This window comes from Mesoplodon mirus (assembly GCF_964341445.2).
Source record: "Mesoplodon mirus genome assembly, chromosome: 10".
Taxonomy (NCBI): Eukaryota; Metazoa; Chordata; class Mammalia; order Artiodactyla; family Ziphiidae; genus Mesoplodon; species Mesoplodon mirus.
The window spans coordinates 13,852,987-13,866,587 of record NC_138986.1 but is presented as its reverse complement, the minus strand read 5'-3'; the positions used below and the strand labels follow the sequence as shown (position 1 = coordinate 13,866,587).

General features: G+C 36.1%; 1 protein-coding gene across 16 annotated transcripts in view; it reads right to left on the bottom strand.

The window, feature by feature from the left end:
- Window positions 1–13,601, bottom strand: part of SYNE1 (spectrin repeat containing nuclear envelope protein 1) — a 472,944-nt gene that overhangs the window by 363,014 nt on the left and 96,329 nt on the right. For all 16 annotated transcript variants that reach the window (XM_082633720.1, XM_082633725.1, XM_082633723.1 and 13 more), the window contains exons 5-7: window positions 10,255–10,338; window positions 3,297–3,389; window positions 2,221–2,399 (exon numbers count right to left, since the gene is read on the bottom strand). In XM_082633720.1, coding sequence (XP_082489846.1) covers window positions 2,221–2,399; window positions 3,297–3,389; window positions 10,255–10,338 — 356 coding nt within the window. The remainder of the gene's footprint in view (window positions 1–2,220; window positions 2,400–3,296; window positions 3,390–10,254; window positions 10,339–13,601) is intronic.

Sequence of the window (13,601 nt, the reverse complement as noted above, 5' to 3'; positions counted from 1 at the left end):
GAAACTTAGATACATCAGTTAAAGAAGTACATCCAGTTTATAGGCTAATACATATTTGCTTCAAGTTATTTTGAATGGGTCTGTATACACTTGTCTTCATTTGTTTGGTCATATTACTGATTTTTGTCCTAAAATACAATTGTTCTTAGACATTTGAAAAGAAGCTATGCAAATGTCAGACATGCTTTCATTTCTGACAGTACAGATAGTAGATGAAATTGGTAAAAAAAAAAAAAAAAAGAAGAAGGGGGATTAACTATCTTGTGTTACTGAAACAGTTTTTTGATTTACTTATCAAGTGTTTTGAAATTTTATATGAAAACTGAATATACTCTGACAATTTGGTGTTCACTGGATGTTTTATCCTTTTTCGCCATCTTCAGTCTTGTGAGATGGATAAACCTTCACACTACGGAGTCTCACAAATTATAATTTTACAGACATGTCATATACTGAACTAGATACAGATTCTAAAGTTATTTTATCCATGTCAGATAAGAAATTGCTTGAAAAATAGTGTAAAATAGCTTTTAGAAAAATTATCAACAATGTGGTAGCATGACAGAATCATGTGTTCATTCCAGACTATTCATGGCAGAAAGCGGTCATCTCCCTAAATCTCTACAATTTATGCAGCTGTTAAATAAATGGATCTCATTGAGGTGTTGATAGGTAGAGAATCCTTGGGTTCACAAATCTGGACATTTATACAGGTAAGGAAAACACAACTTCCATCAATGTTACAAACATACAAGTTGCAGGAATGACGATTATTATTAGACCCCTGCACATCATGTGTGAAACAAAACTTATGCAGGAAAACTCCAACATCACTGAATTTGATTTTATTTCAAGCTATGTAATATTAAATGAAAATTTATTTACTTTGTTTATTTAAATGCTGTGTAGAGCAACAGACAACAGAATATCACATTGACATTATTACAAAGTTTTATCGTGATAGCATCGTGATATATGTTGTAGCATGTGGTCACCAGTCCTCTCCTACCCAACATGTTTCTTCTCCCTGCTTGGTTAAGCTGCAGAAGAGATTAGTAATACCCACTGTAGATGGAATGCAAAGAGCATGCCAGCAATGTGGGGAGGGCTTTTAATTTCATCCCTATGAGAGTCCCAAGAGCCACAAAGCTTTGCTTTCAGAAATATTTTTAATTGCAACTTGAATCATAAAAATATACCCCAAATTAGAAAACCATCAACACACTTTACAAGTTAAACAAAACTATATAAGTTAGTAACACTAATTACATCTTCTCTATGTTTATTTTTTTCTCTCCTTATTTTTGCTCTTCAAACTCTTTAAAAATAGAACTTCCTGTGTTTAGTGCCTCAGTGTTTTATAATGATAAGTACTTGTTTACAACTATTTTCCAGAAGGAGAGAATTAGATGTGGGTTATATCTAGGCATGTGAAACAAAATAGAAAGTGAGTTAATTTTACATGTCATTTAGGAGAATCTTACAAAAACACAACTTCTAGGTGAAGAGATCTTATTACTTACCACATCTGACCACAAAATATTGGTATGATCAATTGAAAAGCCTATTGAAATTGCTATGAGAAAGTACTTTTTGAGAGTAGTAATTTTATATCCAGTATCCTCACATATATGTGCACACATGTAAGTTTATTATGCTTAGAAGCAAACTCCCAGTCCATATAGCTGGAGCTGACAAAAGAATGTACATTCCAGATAAAAGATAAGATCAAAGAAAACATTAAAAAATAAAATTGCTAGAAAGTTTCAAGGTATACAAACAAATATGATTATTTCAGAATGTGGATCTTAGTCCACAATATTATTAAATAGAACTCAATAGTCTTATGAAGAGATAATCACGTTTAAACCTCTAATTTATTTGTGTAAATATTATCTAGTAGCAGCAGAAAATCCAAACAATGACCTAAATGGAATTAGTCCTCATGCTAATCAAATGTAGGGATTAAACAACTTAATTGGGTCCCATCACACAAGTGAAGAAGGAATTAGTTTTATTACACCATTTTTCTAGAGTATCAGGGATGCTTTCTGTTTACATTTTAATTCAAGGGAAGAGTGAAATGAGAGCCGAAGCAAAGCCATTCATTCATATGTCTCCACAAATTTTGCAATCACTGGAATGTGCACTCAGTCATAAACTGATAACTCAAATCATTCAAGGGTTTCTAATTTAAACAAACTCCTTCTTGGTACTTACTTGGCGACTGTGTACTGGACCCATTTTAATAAAGCCTTCTTAGCATTTCCTTGGATCTTGGTGGCCACCTTCCGTTTGCTTGGGGGGCTGGTGGTCTCAGAGCTGACCATGCTGTCCACGGAGGATGTGCTGCTGGATAGAGACTGCAGCTGCGGTAGGTTGCTGGTCAACTCCTCAATCTGCGTGTGCATCAACAGTCGGCAAAACGTCAGCGTTATCTTTGTTCTTTGTTCTTCTCTTCTCGGGTGGTTTACTTTCCCAACTTGATTGACCTTAACACCCTTAACCTCCCAACAATATAAGCTCTTAAAGGGCACAACCAATGTCTTACTCCTGTTTGCACACATCTAAAATGGGACCTTGTACACAGTAATGAACACTTGTTAAATACATGCATGAATGAAGAAAACAAAACCTAATGGTTCTCCAAACTCAAAGAATGTACACACCAAGAGTGAATCCTAATGTAAACTACAAACCTTGAAATGATGGTGATGTGTCAGTAAAGGTTCATTAATTGTAACCAATGTTCCTCTCCCATGGGGGATACTGGTTAAGGGGAGGCTATGCATGTGTGGGTACAGGAGGTACATGGGAAATTTCTGTACTCTTTGCTCAGTTTTGCTCAGAACCTCAAACTGTTCTAAAAAATAAAGTCCATTTCTTTAAAAAACAACATTACAGCTAGAAGAATTATCCCAGAGAGAACAGCAAGTTAATTTCTCCCCTTAATGTCTAATAGGAGCATAGAACCTCTCCCTTCCAGAGGACAAAGAAAAACTTCCTGAACTCTTTTTACACCAATATTTCATCTCCATCGTGTTCTACCCACCTTTCGGATTGGGTACCTGGCTGAGTTCTTTGGGGAGTTCCATATATAACACCTTAGCGGAGAAAAAGAGGGCATTTTCTGCCAACAAAAACCAATGTACATGTGAAGGTCACATCTCTGCTAACTTGAGGTTCAGCCGCAAAGGTACAGAAAATGAGGTCATTATTCATCATTAAAATGTCCACCACTACCTCCATCTGTGACATTTATATCAACTGAAAAGGGAGCTGAAGAAGTACAATACCTGGAAATACAGAATAATGGTCCACATCAATCCAAGAACTATCGAGGGTCGGCCATCAGCTATATCAGTGGAGTTAATGTTGACTAATTTAATCTGTTTAAAAAGAAAAACTGTACTAGTAATGTACTAGAAGATTACAGACCATTTAATTATGCAATAAGTAGCACTTTACTAGACATCAATAACATTTGGTCATGCCTGTGCAGCAGTACACAAGAGTAAGCAGGGTGAGCCATAAAAACATGGTTTCAGTGGAAATTTCAGGGGCATTCATTAGGCGCACACAATAAACACAACTACAGAATGAATTTCAAAAACTGGTTTAAAGTTGAAAAAAATATGACATCATGCGAAGAATTACCAACAAAATGCCAGACAGGAAAAAAAAGGGTTATTCTTTACATTCAGAGGTTGACTGGAATGTAAAAGAAACTGTGAGGGGAAGTTTTAGAAGATGCGTGCTTACTTTGAAATTTGTTACCAAATAGCATGAAACTTATGTTCTCTTTTACCTATAAAAGTCAGGAGTTAAAAATTCTAAAATTTGTACTAACCGGTGATCCTCTGTACATGGCCTGACATGAAAAACAAAGGGAGAAGATGATACATATACATAAATAGTCCTTCAAAATCCACATTATTTGTTCAAAGGTAATAAAAATGCAAGTGGTAAATTTAGAGCGTGATTTGAAGAATACATTTTAAAGATAAAGGAAAGGCAAGAAATAGTTAAGAGAAATAGTTAATTATTAAGAGAAACAGTTAAGAGAGTAGAAAGAGACTGGGGGGATTCAGTTCCCTACTTTGGGGCACTGACAACTGTAAAGCACTCAGAATTAATGTCTACAATTATCCCCAATTATTCATTTCAATGTCTTCCCAACTATGAGAAAGTCCCAGGAAAATAGACATGTATGGTAGGTCTAGCTCAGTCAACCTCTATAGAATACAATTAGCTGCTCATCCTCCTCTTCATAATCCCTGGACAAATTAGAAAAAAAACTAAAGTACTCCTTAGACTTCTAGCTCAATAATTCTCAGCCAAGATTTAATAAGGTGTGATACTAAAATAAAGTTCAGAAGTTTGTAAATAGCTTACTTTTTAAAAAATATCAGAAGCAAAATCATCCCACAAACATCTTACTCTTGAGTAATTAGTTTAAATTTACTAGTTATACATCTGAGGAGTAAAGTAAAAGCTAGCACAAAAGTCATTGTAAATAATTTGAGATATACCCATGGGATTTTATCTCACTGCTGAAGTTCATTCATCAGGTTCAGAGACAGAAAAAAATTGAGAACTTCCACAGATCACAAGATCATATGTCTACTTCTTTTAAACCTAGCACTGTGTAAGATATAAAAATACTTGTTGGTGGAAAATAAAGAATGTCACATTTCTTTAATCTTTTATGACAGAACCTATTACAATCTTTATAATCATTTTGATTGCTCCATTTTACAATTTCTCCAGAATTTTCACTATATCCATTTTAGTATCCATGGGCCACAAATTTATAACACATGTTAATAAACACAAGATTAATGCCTTTCATAGAGGACAAATTATTTCTCTTTCCTTACATATCATTCTTTTTTAAAATGAAATTGAGGGCTTCCCTGTTGGCGCAGTGGTTGAGAGTCCGCCTGCCGATGCAGGGGATACGGGTTCGTGCCCCGGTCTGGGAAGATCCCACATGCCGCGGAGCGGCTGGGCCTGTGAGCCATGGCCACTGAGCCTGCGCGTCCGGAGCCTGTGCTCCACAACGGGAGAGGCCACAGCAGTGAGAGGCCCGCATACCGCAAAAAAAAAAAAATGCAATTGAATATATAAGTTGAATTTCCTACCTCAACCAAGCTCCAACTGCACTTTGAAGTTTATACATTCAGCTTATTATAGAACCTGAAGATCTTTTGCTCAATTTGTGAAGAAAAAACGTTTTTCAAAATTATTTTCTTTCTTAAAAACTTAAAAACCATAATGGGTTTGGGGAGCACAGGTTCTTTGTTTTACCTCCTCTCCCTTGCAAAATCGTATGAAATATACAATAAACTTTTAATAGCCCTAAGATTGTGGGATGGGCAATAGAGACACATCCAAAGAGACTGAAGAATTCCAGAAACCAGAAAGGATGAATCACATAGATGGACCTCACCTCAGACCTTCTGAGACAGAAAATAAGGAAGGCTGCCTAAGAATCTGTTTTAACAAAACCTCTAGGTTTGGAGAAGTTTGATTTTGTAAGCCAGAGGCCCGAATGGACTGAATTATCTTCAAAATTCACATATTGAGGCCCTAACCCCCAATGTGACTGCATTTGGAGATAGAATCTTTAAGGAGACAATTAAGATGAAACAAGGTTATAAGAGTGAGCCCTAATCCAATAGGACTGGTATCCTTATAAGAAGAGGAAGAAACATCAGAACTCTCACTCTCACTTTCTCTCTCTCTCTGCACACACACACAAGAAAGGTCACATGAAGGCACCGCGCCAAAGCAGCTGTTGTCAAGCCTGGAAAAAAGGAGGAAATCAACCCTGATGACACCTTGATCTTGGACTTTCAGCCTCCAGAACTGTGAGAAAATACATTTCTGTTGTTTAAGCTATCCAGTCTGTGGTATTCTGTTATGGCAGCCATAGCAGACTAATACAAGGCCCACAGACATTTCAAAAAAAATATTTGAATTATTTGGGAAAAATTTCAAAAAAAATTAAATAAAAATTCCAGACTACCAGCTTTTCTTGATACATTGGAAAACCTAATTAATAGATGCATCACCACTTTATGAGTTGTTTTCTACCTATATATATACAGGTAGCCAAATACCTGCATTATTTAATAAATAACTTAAATAAATTAAATAAATAATAAGATTTCAATAAAAATCCAGACTACTGGCTTTTCTCATTCAATTGTTAAACTGGGATAACTGTGCTTGCATTTCAGCGAGGTAACTCCAGATGGAATTATTTGCTTCCTTCTTCTAGACAGTACGTGGGACTACTCAGTTATCCTGCTACCATGACCAGCTTCTACCTTGCTTCATCATTTACATCATCTATCTGGACCTCACAGGAACCTAAATTTATGTCCTTGTGTGCACTATGGCAAGCTTTAGGAAACATGGTCAGTGACTGGCTCCTTGTATTACTATTTAGAATGATCCACCTGACACCTCATTGGAGAAAAACTTGTGGAAAGTAGTGATGAATCTATTCATTAGAGCCAAACTTATACAATTCTTATCAAATACTAACGTATGCCTTTATTCAGTAACCCTGTAAACAAGTGGAAAATAAACACAATGGTAGGGTTTTCATCAGTAAACTTGAAAAGTGCCTTCATTATTCCTTATCCGAGTACTAAACAAATCTTCTATCATCTAAAGAAAAAATCTAAATGGAGGACAAAGTAAATACAAAGGTTAAAGACAAATTCTTGAAAATATATTTGAGACTTAAGTTCTTAAATTATAAAGAACAAAAATAAACAGTAAGAGGGAGGGCACCAAAGAGTCTTCAAAAACCATTCTACCCCACTGTCAATTATTTTGTGAGCCAATGGGGTGAAGAAATGCAAGAAAGAGAAGCCCAAAACTATGTATTTCAGGTAGATTTAAAAAAAATCAAAGTAGTTAGGGATTTGTGGGGACAGAAAGGAAATACTTTGGATTTTGTCCTGAGACTCAAATGCATTACTTTTTGCCCTTAGTAAATATAATATTTAAAATCTGAATCCTCTACTTTTTAAAAAGTTATTCAGGTTTGTTCTGTGAAAATGGACCTGGTACAAACAAGTCTTCTGTGAAAAGAAGACTCTTTGGTTCTCTTTACAAACAATGCCTTTCATGGGTTAAGTCATTAAATTTTTCTCCAAGACATTAATTAATAAGAAGAATTTTGTTTTCATATTCTAGCCAGTGAATACACATCAGAACAAAGAAGGACACTATTGTTATATAGCCAAAATGGAAGATGAAATGACTGGGAAAACTCTATAAATAACCTATTAAATAAGGCTTTTTTTTTCAGCTTTCCATGAAAAACTCATGAAGTGAGAGAAGGAAGAAGAGAAACACTCCATTAAAAATGATGTTAAAGTGACCTGGAAACAATGTCCAATATTCTACTAGAAGCTAAGACTGTTTTTCTACACCATCTTAATGCCTAGAATCTCTCTTTGGTGTGAAGTTAGCACACTTGACTGAACTTTATACTGATTCATTATACTAACAACTCATCAAAATGTAAATTATTTAAGAGCCAGAATCTAGTTTTCTTTAATTTTCCAGAATTAATATTTTCCAGAATTCTCATTTTACAGAAAGTATTCAATTATGCATTTGTGGAATAAATGAAATAATTTATTGCATATAGACAGAGAAGTAAATAACTGAATCATTCTATTTTCCAGAAGTATCTGGATATCCATTTATAAAGCTGGTTTTGGTATTGCCAAACACAGACTTCCTGAATTTCCACAAATTAGAAAAGGCTAAAATCTAAAAGGATTGGTACAACCCTTCTGGAGGGAAATATGTCAACACCTAACAAAACAAAATACACACTTATGTTTTGACCCAACAATCATACTTCTAAAATTTTACCCAGAAGATACACTTCCAATAATACAAAAATACTTATGCACAGTTATTAATTGCATCATCATTTCTGTTTGAAAAATGCTAGAAACAACCTAAATGCTCATTCATAAGAGAGTGGTTGAATAAACTCTGGAACATCCAGACCACGGAATACTATGCAGCTGTAAAAATGAATGAGGAACATCTCTGTGAACTGATTTGAGGGATTTCCAGGATATACTGTTAAATGAAAAAGGTAAAGTGCACCTGGTGTATCACTAGTATGCTTCCTTTGTATAAGAAAGAAGGTGGTGTATGAAAATAACCTGCTCATTCCTGCAAAAGAAATACAGGAAGGATAAATCAGAAATTGGAGAAACTGGTTACCTAGAGGTGAGAAAAGGAGTAAAAGGAAGGATAATGGTAATAGAGAAGCAAGGATGAGGAGGGAATGCCACTTCTCTAAGTGTAACTTTTACTCCTAGAATCATAATAATGTCTCATTCTCTAAAATAAAAAATAATTAAGGCCAACTAGGATGTGTGTGGGATTGCCCAAAATGGAATATAACTCTATTACTTAACTCTATTACAAATGAATAACATAATCACACTGAAAGGATGGGAGAACAGAAGTGACCTAGGTAAATCTGGACAACAGTCTCTTGACAGTATATTGTAATGTTGAAGACCAAAAGAACTGTACACAAATACTGTTCTCCAGTTAATCAATATGTTTCTCACAAAGGTGTGGGTTAGCAATTCTGAAACTATTTCATGTGTATACACTAGGGATGAAAAAGAAGAGAATATATTGTAGATGAGAGCCAGGTTTCTCACTGTCAGAGAAAACAGAAAGAAATCATCATGAAATGGACCTTGTGGTATTGGACTGAAATCAGAAGTATCAATTTGAAGTAAAGGTTTACATGCACACGTAATAGAAGAAGCTATATAGAAAGAAAGAGAGAGAGAGAGAGACAGATGGAAGGGAGAGAAATATAGATATGTGTGTATACCCAGATTAGTAAACATACATATATCTAGATCTGCATATTGAGAGGGCAATGAAACCTCAGTAGCCATGAGCACACCTAGCACCCAAATCTTGGTTTCTAAATGCCATTCACTAATGAAAGGAACAAAGCCTCCTTAGAGAAGTGGTTGATTCTAGGACTTGGGTAAGGAAAATATAAGATAAACCTGGAAAATCTGTAGTTCCAGAAAATAAGGAAATGCTTGAAAAAGGATGGGTCCATGTCAAAAGAGTACAGGAGCCAGTTTGAAGGAACTCTTAATGGACAAAGCTAGAACAATCTGATCAACAAAATAATAACAATAATAACAATAATCGTAGTCATACTGGATTATAACTATAGAATAAAATAATATTCTATAGTTCTATAATATAGTTCTATATTATTCTATAATAATTATTCCATAATGAAATAAATAAGAAATTGAATAAATAAATGGGGAAGAAAGGTCATCTTTTTCTTACATAACAACTCCAATTAGTAAGTACAAAAGAAATGTGGGAAAAACAAAATCATCATTAGGCAAACAGCACAGAAGTAATTATTGAAGGCAACTGATGCTAAAATCAGTGAGCAAGAAGCAGAATATTAGCATAATCTCAATTACATCCCCTAAGTTATTTCTGAATTATAAATGGAAAAATAGTAGTTTTACCATAAAAAAAAAAACTCAGCAGATGACTTAATCAAGTGGTTGAGGTTAGCATCACCAGCATTAAGACAAGTCAGAATCCTATCTATATCCACTAAACTGATTCACTGAGAAGAATACGTCACTTCCTTGGAATTCTTGCCAAAAATATATAACCTCAATCTAATCATGGGAGAACATCACACAAACCAAACTGAGAGATATTATGAAAAATAACTGCCTAGCAGTTATCATTAAGGTCATGAAAGACACAGAAAGACAAGGTCATAGAATGGAAAAGACAAAGGAGCCATAACAATTAAAATGCAAGGCATGTTATTGGATTGGATCCTGGAACAGAAATAAGACACTGGAGAAAAAATGATGAAATTAGATTAATTTCTATGCTTTACTTAACAGTATCATACCCATTTTAATTTCCTTATTTGGTAGTTGTACTATGTTACATATATGTACTATGTACAACTAAGTCCCTCACATTAGAGGAAGCTGGCTGAAGTACAGACATGAAATCTCTGTGCCTTTTTTTTTCCACTCTTCTGTAAGTCTAAAACGATTTTACAATAATATTGCACATATATGTTGTATAGATTGCATGCAGTGTTTTTACCCAACAATCAACAATGAAAATATTCGTATGTCCACGCTTTCTTCTTGAAGTGTTTTGTCTTTGTTTCTCTCTTACCTTCCTTCCTTCCAGGAACTTGAGTGCCGTGCCAATGTTCGCCACAGCATGGATTCGCTTCATCCGGCGTCCTTGTTCACACGGCTATAAAAGGGGGAAGGACAAGAATAAGTAAAAATGCACACATTAAAAAGATGGTTATAAAATCTATTTAAGTGGATTCAAAATATACTTGAAGAATGTTCAAGAACAGCCAACATACTCAATATCTATAAAGGTTAGCAGGTACAGAGAGGAGCGTTATCCCCACAGCACTTGGAAGGTGTATAATTTACTCAATAAATACATTCATTCTCAGCTTCCGAATGCACTTACCCTTAAGATTTCTGTATGCTTAAGGTTGGAAATTCACAAAATTCCTATGTTGTTTACTAAGACTGTTATTCCTGCAAGTTAGGAAGTAGTTTTATGAAAAGTGCTCTTGGTGTGTGTGGAGGGCAGGAGATAATGGGAAATCTCTCCTTTCCTCTCAATTTTGTCATAAACTTAAAACTTCTCTAAAAAATAAAGTCTTAAAAAAAGTACTCTTGGTCACTCACATTTTTTTTCAGTCATACTAACATGAAAGTTGTTGACAGTATTAATGGCATTTCTCTGTTTGAAGGACCAAAAAGCATGGTGCATATGAGCCAAGGTTAAAAAGTAGGAGTGCAAGAATGAAAATGTTCTTTGCAAAATAGTATGTTCTGGTACAAGGATACTAAGTTACTTGTGTTTGATTCAGCAAAATATAATAAATAATTTAATAAATAGAATAAAATAGTAAGTGCTACACTGTTCATTTTAAAACTCAAAATAATTTCAGTGAAGAAGATAACATTACATTTACAAGACCTAAGAGGATAACAGGTCCATGATTGCAGAGCTGATAGACTGGTCTCTTCTCTGTGGCACTAGAACTCTAAACAATCTCCCATTAGAGCTCAAAACTAAGTATATTTTCAGGGCCTCCCTGGTGGCACAGTGGTTGAGAGTCTGCCTGCTGATGCAGGGGACATGGGTTTGTGCCCCCATCCAGGAAGATCCCACATGTTGCGGGGCGGCTGGGCCTGTGAACCATGGCCACTGAGCCTGTGCATCCGGAGCCTGTGCTCCGCAACAGGAGAGGCCACAACAGTGAGAGGGCCCCGTACCACAAAAAACAAACAAACAAACAAACAAAAGCTAAGTATCTTTTCATTTACAGTTAAAAGTGTAACAGGTAATTTTTTATGACATCATTTAAAACAAATATTTAAATAGAAAATATACTTTAAAAATGTTTATCCTTTTCTTGCATGGCCCACTTATTCAGTTATTTGATTAATTATCTTTTATACTGTAAAAAGCACCTAGGAACCCACAACTAAAACAAAGCCAGGACCCAGAAATTAAGCACAAAAGCCACATTCCTCAATTTTACCATTCATTCCATCCCCCTGAACTCCTACACCATGGCAACCATCACAATAAGCCCAGCCCAATGTTTTCCCTTTTATACACATTCATTTCATTTATTGCATTCTTAAAAAGAATAGTTATTTCAGTTCTTAGCTCTTATATAAAGAATATCACTGTATTAATCTTTTGATACTTACTTTTCTACATAATAAGATTGCTAACATTCATCCATATTGTTTCCTGTCACTGTATTTCATTCATTTTGACAGCCATATACTGTGCCATTTATTTACTCTCCTCCTGATGTGAATCTGAATTATTTCCAGGTTATTCCTATGTGACCTGTGCTGATAGGTCATTCTTGTACATCCCACCCTTGGTAGAAGTATAAGGAGTTTCTCTTGGATGTATATCTAACAGTGGAATTGCTGAGTCAGGGGGAATGTGACTTTTGAACTTCTAATCTAATGCCAAACTTTTCCGAAGTGTTTGTACTACTCACTCTTATCAGCAATACAAGAATAATCCTGTGGATACACATTTTGTCCAACACTTGATTTTTTTTTTTTTTTTTGCGGTACGCAGGCCTCTCACCATTGTGGCCTCTCCCGTTGCGGAGCACAGGCTCCGGACGCGCAGGCTCAGTGGCCATGGCTCACGGGCCCAGCTGCTACGCGGCATGTGGGATCTTCCTGGACCGGGGCACGAACCCGTGCCCCCTGCATTGGCAGGTGGACTCTCAACCACTGCACCACCAGGGAAGCCCCAACACTTGATTTTTTTTTTTTTTTTTTTTTTTTGCAGTGTGTGGGCCTCTCACTGCTGTGGCCCCTCCCGCCGCGGAGCACAGGCTCCGGACGCGCAGGCTCAGCGGCCATGGCTCACGGGCCCAGCCGCTCCGCGGCATGCAGGATCCTCCCGGACCGGGGCACGAACCCGTGTCCCCTGCATCGGCAGGCGGACTCTCAACCACTGCGCCACCAGGGAAGCCCCCAACACTTGATTTTGATAGTTATCTTTAAAAAATTACTTTCAGTTGAATGTATGTAACATGGTCTTTCATGGTGGCCAGTTGAATGTATGTAATATGGTCTTTCATGGTGGTCAGTTGAATGTATGTAACATGGTCTTTCATGGTGGTCGGTTGAATGTATGTAACATGGTCTTTCATGGTGGTCGGTTGAATGGATGTAACATGGTCTTTCATGGTGGTCGGTTGAATGGATGTAACATGGTCTTTCATGGTGGTCGGTTGAATGGATGTAACATGGTCTTTCATGGTGGTCAGTTGAATGGACGTAACATGGTCTTCATTTGCACTGCCCTGCTCAGCAATGGTGTGAACATCTCATCCTCTGTTCTTTGGCAAGTCTGTTTCTTTTTCCTTTTATTAATTTTTATTGGAGTATAGTTGCTCTACAATGCTGTGTTAGTTTCTGCTGTACAGCAAAGTGAATCAGCTCTACATATACATATATCCCTCTTTTTTGGATTTCCTTCCCATTTAGGTCACCACAGAGCACTGAGTAGAATTCCCTGTGCTATACAGTAGGTTCTCATTAGTTATCTGTTTTATACATAGTAGTGTATATATGTCAATCCCAATCTCCCAATTCATCCCACCAACCCCCATGCTTTGGTATCCACATGCTTGTTCTCTACATCTGTGTCTCTATTTCTGCTTTGCAAATAAGTTCATCTGTACCATTTTTCTAGATTCCACATATAAGTGATATTATACGATATTTGTTTTTCTCTTTCTGACTTACTTCACTCTGTATGACAGTTTCTAGGTCCATCCACAACCCTGCAAATGGCACAATTTCATTCCTTTTAATGGCTGAGTAATATTCCATTGTATATATGTACCACATCTTTTTTCTTAACTTTTTATTTTATATTGGAGTATAGCCAATAAACAACGTTGTGATAGTTTCAGGTGCACAGCAAAGTGACTCAGCCATACA